Raw genomic sequence first — 14,061 nt, forward strand, 5'->3', positions numbered from 1 at the left:
GACCACGCCCTCCACTCACCAGGGTCCAGGAACAGCTGCAGGGTGTGGGTTCAGCATCCACACTTGGGCATATCTGAATTTCAGCCCTAGTCAAAAGATCACTCTACCTAGGATTTATTCTTTAGACAAATGAACGCCCTGGGCTGGCTCTCTTTCTTCTTTCCTTCCTTCCTTTTCTTTTTTCTTTCTTCTTTTCCATTGTTGTTGCTTAAAAGAAGGACACCAAGAAAAAAGAGTTCTCTTCATAGGACTCAATCTATTTAATTGTAAATATTAGAATATATGTGAACTTTTCCAACATAATGCAATCACATTTTAAGTGTACAGTTCCATAATTTTAAGCATATTCACATGGTTGTGCAAACAATCTCCAGAACTCCTTGTATCTTGCAAAACTGAAATTCTATACCCATTAAATAACTCCCCTTCCATGTCTTATAGTTCTGGAAGTATGAACCTGTTCCTAGCTTTACTTATGAAATTTGTCTGTAGCACTGATGTGATCTTACAAAGATGCATGACACTTTTCTCATCTTGAATGTGCACTGCAGCAAGAAGGCTAATCAGAGTGTGAAACCTCCTGAGTGACTGTTCCATAACCTGCTGGATGCTCTGACATTTTAATATTAGATACAGGAGTTTGACTAACAACTTACTTTTCCATTTCATAGATTTAATGAGGTCTACCATCTCTAATAACAAGGGCATTGACTACAAGAATGCTGACTGTATTATTACTTATTATAGTCAACATTCTTAAGGAAACTGCTCAAAAATAGGTTAAATAAATTATAGTGGCATCAACGATTATTTGAAAGGTGTAATAACATGGAAATATGTTCACTGTACACCACTGAGGGGAAAAAATCTGGTTATCAAATATGTAATTTGATCTCATTTTTAAAGAATAAAAATATCTATGTTTGAATATATGCATGTATCTGCAGGTGCTGTATTTTATATAATATACATAAACACCTACACACACATATATATACAGATATAGCAGCATAGTAGAGTGATAGAGAGACACAGAGAGAAAGAGGGAAAAAGAGAGGGAACTGTACCTCTACATTATTCACTCTCAGCTTAATTTCATGTACAGGGGAAAATGCACTAGAAAATAAAAGCTGGAAGAAAATACAATATGTTAACCATGATTGTTTTTGGGAGATGGGAGTGTGGGTAATTTTTGCTCTTTGCATTTTCTAGTTATTTAATAATTCTATACTTACATTACCTTTGTAATTTGTGCAGTGTTTTAAGTAAAAAAAAGGTTTACATCCAAATTTTCAGTGATTTTTAATAAAAGACATCAATGAAATATGATTATTTCATGTTTAGCTCACTAATAAAACTCATACCATATTTTCTAGCATTATAAAATGAAATTTGGGCACAATCAATAAATAATATCACCCAATAAAATAAATCTTCAATGGTTCACTTTAAGCATTGGATGAAAATATGCTACTAAAAAGCAGACATTAAACATATCTCCTAAAATAATTCTTACAGAATCCTAAATTCAATACCAAGAATTTAGTTCACCCAAGTTAACATTATACAACTACATATAACAAGTATATTTCAAAGTAACCAAATCACATGAAATTTTAAAGTAAAAAGAATTCAGAGAAGTCTTCAGTTAAATGTCACATAGCATTCATTATTTCCGTCAGCCACTGTACCCAGGAAGCAGGATGCTAATTGATAGTATCCTTGATTTGTGGAGAATGGAGGCATGTGGGTTTAAATACTTTTTAACAGAGCACTATTGAAAACAGAGTCAAAATTAAGTCAGGAAAATATGTTTTCTGTATTAGTTTATTCTTGGGAACTACTTTGACAAACATCAATTTCTCCTAGTTTTGTAAAAGTATTTTTCTCTACTGTATCTCAGCCCATGATTCAGGATTTAAAAAACATCAGTATTTCCCCACATTTTCAGTGTGAGTGTAGGTGCAAAAACAGCTCTGATCTGGTGGATAGTTATGGAGAAGGCCATGGAGAGCAAGGGCACATCTGAGAGGATAAAAATCAATGACATTAATAATGACAACAGTTACAAGAGTTACTGTGAAACTTTTATCAAAATTGTATGATGGCGGACAGTCTACAGCTGGGACACCTGATACCTGAGTTGTGACTCTAGATTTTCTATGGCCATTTGTGTGAGCTTGGGCAAGTCAGAGGTTTTGGAAATCAGTTTCTTCAACTTAGAAATAAGAGTCTGGGCCAGGTTTATTAAATTATTAAAATCCCCTTCAGATGCATAGTTATATCACTCTAAGGTACGTACACCTTTGGACACATAATTGCTATCAGGTCCTGCTTTGGCAACAGTGAAAACTATCAGTTTCAATACAACTTAAAACAATGAATGAACTACTAACATTTTCAAAATGTGGTACAATACAGACCACTGGAATGTTGTTATCCCTGAATGGTTCTTATTTACTTACTGTAAGAAAATTTTAACCTCCTCCTGATCTAAAATGCCATATTGTTTTTTTCTTTATGTAATGCTACTTTTCTTGGCTATTATGAAACTTCAGTTTTGAGTAAAATTTTATTTTTTAGTACTATTGTCTAAATTTCTAGGGAAATTGTTTTCAGTAATGTTTTAAAATATCCATTAAAATTCCTATTTACTGTGAAGGGCTGGCATTCTTCAGGTGCTCAATATGGTTTACAAAACTAGACGTTTAATCTGAAAATCTACAGGCTTTCAGTGTCTTTAATTTGAATTAACATTCCCTCATATTAAAACAAAAAGTTAATGAAAGTTAATGATATTGATATCTGATAATTTCTAAGGAAATACGGGGAACTCATACCCCTTACATAGATAAATACATTGAGGAGAAGATTATCCTTGATTCTCCCCTTTGGACCTCAGAAAGTAGAGTACTGTCTTTTTCACCCAGCTCCCAGAACTCAGCTTTATTTCTGCTATGGGAGGAGAGGCGATTTCATTTAACTAAACAATTCAATCAGCACAGCTTGCTGTAAACAGGAATAATATATTATTTAGCACAGTAAGATGAAATTTCCATTTGAGGGTGATGACTTGTTGGGTGCAATGTTAACTTATGCATCAGCCCCGTGCATGTGAACATTCTCACAAACATGAGGTGGGGAAACAAACGGCTCAAGGTAGGAAGTAAATGAAAACAATGAAGACGTATTAAGCCTTTTCTCATATACCATATTCTTTATGTTAACTAACATCAATTCTCACAACTAAGAGGTGATAACAGTTAATCCATTAAGAATGATAAATGAGAAGAAAATGATGACTCAAGTAAATATTTAATGTGAAATCTATGACACACACACTTACGATCTCACATGCATAAAAGTAGCTGTACATTTTTCTATTTTTTCTTGTACTTCCCTGGAATTTGCAAGTAGCTTTCAAGCTCTGAATAGCTAATTCAATACAATACATACTTAATCTATTTCGTTTGGTACTGTGGGGGACACCTGAATTAAGAGAGGCCCTAAGTTCCATGCTGATAATACACATTGCTGGTAATTATTTCCATTTCATGACATATCCTCCTAGTTCCAGCGGTATAAAAGGCTTCCAGTTTTATTTCGCAAACTTTAAAATTTATCTGTAGCACGGATGTGATCTTACAAAGTGATCCACGACATCTTTCTTATCTTGCACATCCATGCAGCAAGAAGGCTAATCCTCAGAGTGAAACCTCCTTGAGTAACTGTCTCAAAGCCTAAGTTCCACAACCCACTGGGTGTTCTGAGATTCTAATACCAGACGGGCATTTGACTAACTCCTTAAATACTGTGAATTCTTTTCTTCGTTTTAAAGATCTAATGAGGTTCACTGTCTCTAATAACAAACAGCTACTTCTTAAGGGAAAGATAATCTCTGGATAACAGTACATGATTTTAGGATCTGAGAAGTAAAATGTGTCTGTAAGGTTGATATCATACAGAGGTCCTGACAGCATTTACAGTTCTCTGAGGCCACAGGAAAGCATGAACGCGAGCATCTGAATTCTAGAGGCAGTGCGACTTCATCAGCTCTAACCCCAGCTCAGTCACATGCTAAATGTGTGGAGAGTTCTTTGATTTCTCTGAGTCTCAGAATTTTTATTTGCAAAATGATGCCAGTAACACCTACTCTGAATAGCTGTTGTAAAGATGAAAAATAATACTTGTAAAGATCTGGTAGAGAGGATACAATAGGTGCTTAATAAACAGTAACTTTATTCTTATCTATCATTGCATTGCATCATTGGCTAAAGCAGCATTTCAACTCTGAGAGCATACATTTGGTCTGTGAGAAACTAGTGGACCAGTTCAAGTATGAGTCCAATGAATGAGGATATGCAGAGATCAAATAAATAGATTCTTTGGAAATTTTCTACAAATTTCCTTCCCATTCAGCTGTCTTCTAAATATAAACTACATGACGGTGGATTAGCTAAGAGACAAAAATTGCCTTTGTCATCTTTATAGCTCTAGTCTGGAAAATCATAATAGCGCTAATGACCTTGGACTCTTGGGGAACCTCCATAACTAATGTATAAAACTACCATGAAATGGATATTTTTTTGATACCAATTAAATAATAAAGCGAGAGAGAATTTAGGAAGACACATTTCAAAGGTCTGCTCATTATAAAGTGCCTATGATTGTCACTTAAGCAGGAACAGATAAACTATGCTCATATTAAAACATATGACAACATTATTGAATAAAATGCCTTGAGGATTAGATGATTCTACTGAACTACTGCCTCAATTGGCCAAAATTCTAACTTGCACAGTGCAGATGAAACTACTTTGAGCTAAAGATTAGTTTTAGAAGAAATAACATATGCATACTCCCCAGTGACCATTCATTTTAAAACCTGAATCCACATTTGCAATCATTCACAGATTCAATTATTTCTATGATTATCGTACCTGGATGGTTTTCTTTTTATATTGAGGAATAAATATACTTAAATAACATGCACTGGTTAGGGAAAGTGATCATGGATTACCAGACTATAAGAATTATCAAGACATGATAAAGGGTTATGTACTTCAGTGGTAAAAGCAATCTGATTATTAGCTCTTCATTTGAGGCAGTTTACAGTTCAAAAAATGCTTTCAATGCTTTCACTGATTAAACGCGGAAGCATCTTTTTCATTGTCAGCAGAAGTGACCAGCATTTAATTAAAATAGACTCTTCTAACTATAAATAATTGAATGAATAGTTTTAAATTTAGTTTGGCTAAAGTTGGTGAATTGATAAGTAACTAAATAATGCAAGAATAAGAATTATCAAAACACTTTCGAGAACACAGTTCTGCTTGGAGGGCTCCATGGAGGAAGTGCCTCATTTTCAAGAAAGGGATGATATTTCTTTTGTTTTCGTTCAATTCTTTCCTTCCTTTCTTTTTTGTCCTAAAGAGAAAATAGAAAACTATTTGTAATATAAATTTATACATAAATATGACCATTATTTTCAAATCAAGTTGCTTGCTGAAGAACAAAGTAATGATTATAAGGTATTTAAATGTCATTTGCTAGTTTAATGGTTATAAAGCAATAGCAGCTAGGGAATATTGCTAATTGATAAGTATACTATCAATAGGCATTAATGCACCACTTAATTTTTTAAGTACTGAAAGTGATAATATTCAAAAAGAATTATGTAGGGCTTCCCTGCTGGAGCAGTGGTTAAGAATCCGCCTGCCAATGCAGAGGACACAGGTTTGAGCCCTGGTCAGGGAAGATTCCACATGCTGCGGAGCTACTAAGCCTGTGCACCACAACTATACAGCCCTCTAGAGCCCACGAGCCACAACTATTGAGCACATGTGCCACAACTACTGAAACCCACACACCTAGAGTCCATGCTCCGCAACAAGAGAAGCCACTGCAATGAGAAGCCCATGCACCACAACGAAGAGGAGGCCCCACTCTCTGCAACTAGAGAAAGCCCGTGTGCAGCAGCAAAGACCCAACACAGCCAATAAATAAATAAATAAATAAATATAAATAAATAAAAAGAATTATGTAAAATAGGAAAAAGACCTGTAATCCCATAATTCAAAGAGAATGATTAGAAGTTAGTGACGGCTTTCTGAGAACAGATCTCAGAAGTAAATTTACTGGGTGCAAAGGTTGAATATGTGATATCAGGCAGCAGAGGATACGTCACAGGGTTTACAAATGGTTGAATATTGAGGCTCATGTTTCTTTGCTTATTATTGAGCTTGAGCACATTTTCATTTCTTTAGTCCTTTTGTGAATTTTTTGCCCAATTATTTGGCTCTTCTAACTGTATGGGCATCAGTGCTTGTAATTTTTAGCACTTTTCATATTTTCATACAATAAACATTATCCTTGCAGCATTTTATCTACATTGTTCTTAGTTCTTAATTTTTTACCAAAAAATTAATATTTCAACCACAGACAACAAAACTGTTTAAAGAGTAATACAGTCAAAATCTGTGCACCCACTACCTGTCTTTTGAAATAAAACATGACCAATACTTGTGCAGCCCTTGTATCCACTCCCTGACCACACTTGCTTTCCCTCTACCCTCCAGAGCTAACCATTACTCTGAATTTAGTGCTTATAGTTGCAGTGCAACTCCTAATACCTTTATCACACATGTATTCATCCCCAAACAACGAATAATTTTGTTTTGCAGGTTTTTTGAATTTATGCTAAAAGGTACCATGCTATATATTCTTTTGCAACTGTCTTATTTATCATCATATTTCTAAGATCTATCTGCACGGAGCTATAGCTCTAATTCATTGATGCACAGAATTCCAGTATATCAACACATCACAATTTACTAATCTATTTTGGTGTTGAAGACATGATGTTCTAATGTTTTTTCCACACAAAGACAATGCTGCTATAAACATCCCTGTTTGATTCCTTGTGCTCATAAGCTAAGATTTTCTCTCCAAGTGTAAGCCTAGGAGTGAAATTGCCAGTCTGTAGGGTAAGAACATGTTTGACTTTGCTGGACAACGATTTATTCTCCAAAGTTGTAAGAAATTTCCCTTCAACCAGCAACTATACTAACTTTTTGTGTTATTAATATGATGTATTCTATTGTCTGGCATTTTATATTTAATGCTTAAATCTTCCGAAATTTGTATTGCAGTAAAGTAATTGTCTGAAGTGATTTTATGTCCAAATGTCACAAATAATCCCAATTGTTATTGCCTCGCATCCATTCATTTGTGCTACTTTATTACATAGCACATCCTTACAGGTAACAGGTTCTGAGGCGTCCATGGGTCCATTATCCTCCTTGTACTATACTATAATTTTCATTCATTCATTCAATGTTAAGCACTGAGACCTTACTCTGGGTCAAGCAGTATACAAGAAGCGATTATAAAATCCAAACACACATATTACTGTTCCTGTCCCTTAGGGAACTTTCCAAATAGATGGTTAATAAACAAGTACATAAACAAGAGATAATTCCAAATTCTATGAAACATATAAACAAGCTGTTGTGATTGATAAAAAATAAATGGAAGTACTTACTTTCAGAGAAAAGTGGATTCAGGGAAAGTCACTTTAAGTGACACATGATGGGTAAGAGGAGCCACTGGTGATGTGCACTGAGGGGAGGGCACCCCACGCAGAAGGAAGAGTGTGTGTGAGGACTCTGACAAGTGGGGAAAACTCTGGACGCGAGAGGAAGCCAGAGAGCCAGTGTGAATAAAGCCTGGCAGGAGATGGGAGCGGGGTCCCAAATGAGAATGACAAGGTAGATGCGTAAGATCAGACAGGGACTGGCAGCCCACAGTAACATTTATAACCCAGGTTTAGGAAAAAAAAAAAAGCTGTCAACAGGTGATTTGGAGAAGGAAGGCAGAGAGTTGAGAGGTAAACCCGGGAACATGGCAGCCGAAGAGGAGACAGCTACAAGTAGGAGGGGAGATCGACTGTGCAGAATGCCCAGAGGTCTAGGAAACAGGGCAGAAAAGAAGACATTCCACAGGCTAGATGGTCTGGCAAAATCGTAACTCTCAAAGTTTAGTTTTGGAAAAGGGATAAGACTGGAGTTTACTGAGGATGAAAAGGATATGAAGAACTAGGGAAGCATAAACAAACTTCCCAGAAGTTTAGCTATGAAAAAAACAGCAGCAAAATGTGGGATTGTAGCTGGAGGGAAATGAAGAATTAAGACAGTTTATTTTTATAAAGATGATTTATCCTGAGACTTGCTGGGAATACTCCAGGGAGGTAGAAGGATGCAGATTCACAGGAGAGTGAAATGGTAAGTTCATATTTCATTGCCTGATTGGTACAGTCCTGCTTCATAATATTTTGAAAACATTATCTTCCATAGTCTCACATTTTTATTATACTAGGTGAATTTTAGAACCATTTGGTTTCCCTGCTATACTCCCTTCCAAGAAATTACAGAGTATTTGGGGATTAATACGAAATCTAAACAATCATCTAGGAATTCTTGATATGTTAATAGCATGTGGCCTTTCCCTCCTGCAGCCTGAACCATCTCTCTGTTTCTTCAAGTCTCTGCTAAAACTATAAAGCTTACTGGTTTCCTTGTATTCCAAAGAGCAGTGGTGTCAGGGAACCCTTGGACAGCCCTGCCTCTGCAGGCTGAATGGCTTGGGTGGAGTGGTATTTTGGTAGATTATTAGGCGTCCATGCTTCTTTCATCAGCACATAAATGGAACTGATAGTGTCACAAGGAGAACATGGTGATGCAAGGCTGCATCAGCCTGCGATTATTCACACACAACAAAAGGAGCGGAAAGAGGCGTGATGTTGTCTTTTTGTCTTTGTCATGCTGACATTTGCATCCTTGCTGCTCCTCATAACAGAGAGCCTCCTTTCAGAACCCTAACTGAGAAAATAAAAGCTGTCATTGGCCCACTATCAATGATCTTACTATTTTAGAGAGAGGCAGGCCCTCTAGCTAGGTGAGGGGCACAGTGACCATGCTGTGTCCTCAGAAACTGAGGAACAAACCTCTTTGTTCATTCCATTTACCAGAGGGAGAGAGAGGAACTGGAAACAACCCTGAGTTTGCCAGCAGGTGCCAGAAAGTCAGGGCAGGAAACAGGCAATGAATTATCAACCTTAATACCAATTAACAGGAGTCAACGTTATCTTGAGTAAAAATTAAAAGAGGCTTGTTAAAAAGTCCTTCTGTCTATTGTTTGTTGGAGTCTGACTCTTGCTTATTTTCTTATTAAAGGTAACTATGAATTAACCTGGGAACCAGCATGAAGAAGCATCTTACCTGATCTTTGGCTACAATTTTCACCTAAAACAGTGACCTATCAAATGCTCACTCCCCAAGCTATAGGTTGTACATCAAAATTTTGAGATGTTATTTTACATGAGAATTGAAGTAATTAGTTCTTCTGTATGGGGGTATTTTTCAATTCTGTCTGCAAACAAATTTCAGTAAGAAATTGGTAAGATGGGGAATAGATCTGTAACATGTTCTACATGGATTTTTTTTTAGGTAGCACTATATTGCAGGGGTATAGTATACACCAAAACAAGTTATTTTGTCTTAGGTCTTTGATGAGTTTTTGTTCTCCAGAGGATTGATTAGCATGAGAAAATGCCTAAACACTATAATAAGACATAATGTACTTAACTATGACTTAGTCATTAAGGAAAACCTATCCCATTTTCAAGACAATGTGAAAATAAAATTGAAAACTGAAACATTTACATGCAATTACTACTCTAAGAGATACTAGCAGAATTAGCATTCATTTCCTTAATATAAGAAGATTTTTAATTTTTCTTAGAACAAAGCATTATTTAAGAGTTTAATCTAAGGAAATCATCATAGAACACTACTACTCTCATTCAAACCACTGAACCAGTTTTGATCACCTTATTTTATTACTGTTTCTCTGAGTGGATTTAGCATTATAGCAGTACTAAAGTCAACATATAAACAACAATAAATTCTGTTGGTATTTTTATTAGGGTTGCATTATATTTATAAATTACTTCAGAGGAAACTGTCATCTTTATAACATCATTATAAGACTGTTTCTATCTAAGTTCTTTTGTGTCCTTTAGGAGTGTTCTAAAGTTTTCCTCATATTGGTCTTGCACATTTCCTAAGTTTATTCCTAAGTGTTTCATCTTTTTGTCTTATCTTTAAATAGCCTGCTTTGGGTCCTGTGTGCCTCTCTAGCTACTAGTAATTCTAAAGTTTATGTGGAAAACAAACCCCAAGGATATTCAGAAATACTTTGAATGAAGACTTATGAAGGGAGATTAACCCAAACATATATGAAAACATAAAAGTTCTGATAATGAAACAGTGTGGTACTGGAATATGTACAATGAGATGGACTAATGGAACAGAAAGTCAGGAAACAAACAGACCCAAAAATATGGGAATGATCTAATGTATCAATAAAGGCAGTGCCTCAAATCAGCAGGTAAAAGATGTGCTGTTTTATGAAAGATGCGTCTGGAAAAAATAAAGATGGAATCATGTTTTTCATCATACACTAGGATAAATTCTAAGTAGAACAAATGTTAAAATATCAAGATATTAAAATCATAAAGTTATTAGAAGAAAAATGGGACCTTTGACCTCAAATTTTGGAGAAGGTCCTTTCAACTATGCCTGAAAATCAGAGGCCATAAAAAAAGACTGACAGATTTGACACCTGAAAATAAAATTAAATTCTTCATGGAATGAAATAATATAAGCAAAGTTGAGAGACCAGCAATACAACAGGAAAAAAACATTTGCACTTCATGTCAGAAATGATAGGCTAATTTCCCTAGTACATAAAAAACCTTCTAGAAATCAATAAGAAAAAGACCAATGGAAAAATGTTCGGTTTATGAATTGACACTTTAAAGAAAAGAAAAATACAAATAATCCTTATACAAATGAAAAGATGCTCAAGCTCAATCCTAACCAGAGAAATGCAAATAAAAAATGCTCTGGATGACATTTTTTTAACTTGCTGATAGGCACAAATTCAAAAGAAGTTTGATAACAAACCCTATTGGACCCAAAGCCCTGTGGAGAAATTTTATACTTTTTGATTGCTGAATCATGTGAATGTGTTAACTATTCATGTAAACTATTTATTTATCTGAAATGTATTACTTATTCAAAATCAATTAAAATATATATTTATATTGATATTTTAGAACAGAAAACGGTATTTTGCCTATCAATGAAAAGTAACTATAAACATAAGTACATTGAAAAAACAAAAAACATAAAGTCCTGCTAGATATCACTTTTCCCAATCTTCATACTTGTTTTCTTTCATTCAAAACCTCTTATTTAAGACCTTCTCCTTGAGGTCATCAGAAAGATCAAAAGAAAATAAAAAATGGAATCACTTTCCCATTAAATACCATTTTACTGTGTGTCAGGACCAAGTTCCACCTAAACTAACCTGGTATACCTTCAGTAATACACTTGTCAGCTTTTTATGGTTTTAGATATGAGAATCATTGCAAAGGATGAATGGGCATGACTGGTAAGTGACTAACTGTGGGGATGCAGGTAAGGAACAATACTATGATGAAAGTTTTAAGCCTGAGTGCTTTAGGGCACAGTAGAATCATTAATAGAAATGAGTAGATCAAAGAAATTATGATATAGTTAGGAGAGAATGAATTCAACAAGGCAGCTTCCAGGTAGAAACAGTCAGTAAGCATGGGATAAATATAACTAGAATTAGGGAGAGAAAAGTCACAAAAAAGTGCATTTAAAAGACACGCGTGCACTAACAAATAACACCTACCAGCCATTTCTCATATTCATCAAGAGCTTGTTTCTCTTTATCTTTTTTCTCAGCTTTTTTCAGCTCTTCTTTTCTTTTCTTATTTATTTTCTCTTTTTCCTTTTCCTTGAAAAAAGCTTCTTTTTTTTCATTCCTATGTAGGATAGTACAAAACACTGGCAAGTTAAAGGAGAATATATGATAAGGACTCCCTAATGTGTCTTTGCAATAATGAGACTGAGTGCATTAGTAACATTCAAGTAAATGAATTTTTAGAAAAGTCTAAAGTATTACTAAGTTAAGAGCTATCAAAACATTTCTCATTTTGGATTACCATTTTTCAATAGCAGTTAAGTTATCTTTCCTCTTCTCGGCAGCAGTTTCCTCCTCTTTCTGTTTCTTTGCTCTTTCATGTTCTTTCTCTTTTTTATTTTTGTCTTTAAGATATTCCATCTTTTTCTCTTTCCATTTTTCAAAAGCCTGAAAGAGTTCAGAGTTACTTTCTTATCTAATATGAATATAATAAAAGAGTGAAAACACAACCACTAATTTCCAAATATTTAGAAATAATTTAAAAAGCTATTCAAAGCCATTGCATACTTGTAGTGCTTCTCCTTTTCTCACAGCATTTTCTTCTTCAGTTTTCTTCTTGTTTTTTTCCTCAAGTCTTTTTTTTGCAGCTATCTTCTTTGCTTCCTTTTCTTTCATGGCTTTCCAGGCCTCAAATGATGCTAAGGCTTCTTCTCTCTTAGCAGCTCTTTTCTGTTTTGGAAAAATAATAGACAGCTATATGCATATATATAAATAGACAAATGCAGATAGATATACATATATGCATTTATCTTTAATTCCCTTCATATTCATCAAATTAGGTTCCAAAGCAATCTATTTTAAATGATTTAGAGAAGTTAACTGATAAAAAATGTTATCTGAATTATTTACTGTATTTTAAAATGTCCTCTCCTAAGCATTTATCAGATACTGATCTACTACCATGCATGGGAAGGAACTTTTTTTCGGAAATGTACCGAACAAATGTTATGAAAATAAACTGTAAGAGGCTAATTGGTACTGCAAAGTGCTCATAATGAAATACTGCATTAAAAGAGAAATATCAGGAAAGTTACAGGCCAGAAAGGTAAAGTTACAGTCAGAGCAAATTAGCCACGTCACACAGTAAACCACAGATCTCTGCTTTAAGCGTGAGCTTTGACTGACATCAGAGCATAAAATTCTTATTGCATAAACATATCCCAAATGTTGAAAACGTGCCAGACTGGAAAAAATGTAGGTGATCATATAGCAAGCGTGTTATTACTTTACTCACTTCAATCTACTCCCATAATATTCTATGTTTGCCTTATAATATTGCTTAGCATTAAACGATATGAAGCCTTACTGTGGAGATAACATAATTTAGAAACAAAGTATGACCACCCTCGCTGAGTTGTGAAGACCAAATGAGGTGTCTGGCCCTGAGTGGCAGACAAGGCTGCCAAGTGGTGCCAGTGTCCTGGCACAACCCCTGCAGGGCTGCCCCACACAGTGCTGTGTGCGGGGGAAATATGTTTCTATCCATGGTAGTATTAAAAAAGCACAGTGAAGGGTTTTTTTTTTCTTTTTCTTTTTTTTTTTTTTTTTTCAGGGATTTTACTTTAGAAGATGGGAAAGACCTGAGCATGTTGTAGGCTCCAGGACAGGAGTCAGAGGCAGAGGGTGAAGCACAGGAGAGACTGAAATGAGAGCCCAGCTCCAGTCAACAGGAAGGATAGGGGCAAACACTCAGGTAGAGGTTGGTCTTGAAGATACACACAAAATTCAGGATCGAAAAGAGGAAAACTGAAGGTTAATGTCTGATGACCCTTTATATTCTTGACTAAGTTGTAATATTGAAGTCAATTTTTGAGAATGAAATAGGTACATAGTCACAAGAAAAAATAAGCTCATAATCAGTAGTGCCAAAGCTAGTTCACACACATAAAGAATAAAAATCTCTGTGTATCCACGTTTTCATGTGAAACAGTTATACTTATATCAAACTAAAAATGTATAAAGTACCAGAGAAGTAAAACCAGAAATCAATTCTTTTATACACAATTTATTTTACCATTTAAAAAACAGTTGATTTAGAAATACTAAACATTCAGGGCTATTTTACTGACTTAAAAATCAAGAATACTATTCAATTCCAAATTCAGAATACCTGTTCATTTTGAATCCTTAAGTTTTCACTTTCAATTCTTTTAATTCTGTGCATTTCATGTAAATAAACATTCTTCTTTTCTAACCACTCCTGTG

At 34.9% G+C, this 14,061-nt stretch overlaps 1 protein-coding gene across 2 annotated transcripts in view; it reads right to left on the minus strand.

Annotated features, from left to right (window-relative positions):
• Positions 1–314: 314 nt before the first annotated feature.
• MAP9 (microtubule associated protein 9) overlaps positions 315–14,061 on the minus strand; it is a 44,289-nt gene continuing 30,542 nt past the window's right edge. For both annotated transcript variants that reach the window (XM_057729194.1, XM_057729193.1), the window contains 5 exons: positions 13,967–14,056; positions 12,364–12,525; positions 12,098–12,243; positions 11,785–11,917; positions 315–5,427 (listed from right to left, as the gene is read on the minus strand). In XM_057729194.1, the coding sequence (XP_057585177.1) occupies positions 5,305–5,427; positions 11,785–11,917; positions 12,098–12,243; positions 12,364–12,525; positions 13,967–14,056 (654 nt within the window). In that variant the 3' untranslated portion in view covers positions 315–5,304. The remainder of the gene's footprint in view (positions 5,428–11,784; positions 11,918–12,097; positions 12,244–12,363; positions 12,526–13,966; positions 14,057–14,061) is intronic.

This window comes from Hippopotamus amphibius, chromosome 3, assembly GCF_030028045.1.
Source record: "Hippopotamus amphibius kiboko isolate mHipAmp2 chromosome 3, mHipAmp2.hap2, whole genome shotgun sequence".
NCBI classification, from domain to species: domain Eukaryota; kingdom Metazoa; phylum Chordata; class Mammalia; order Artiodactyla; family Hippopotamidae; genus Hippopotamus; species Hippopotamus amphibius.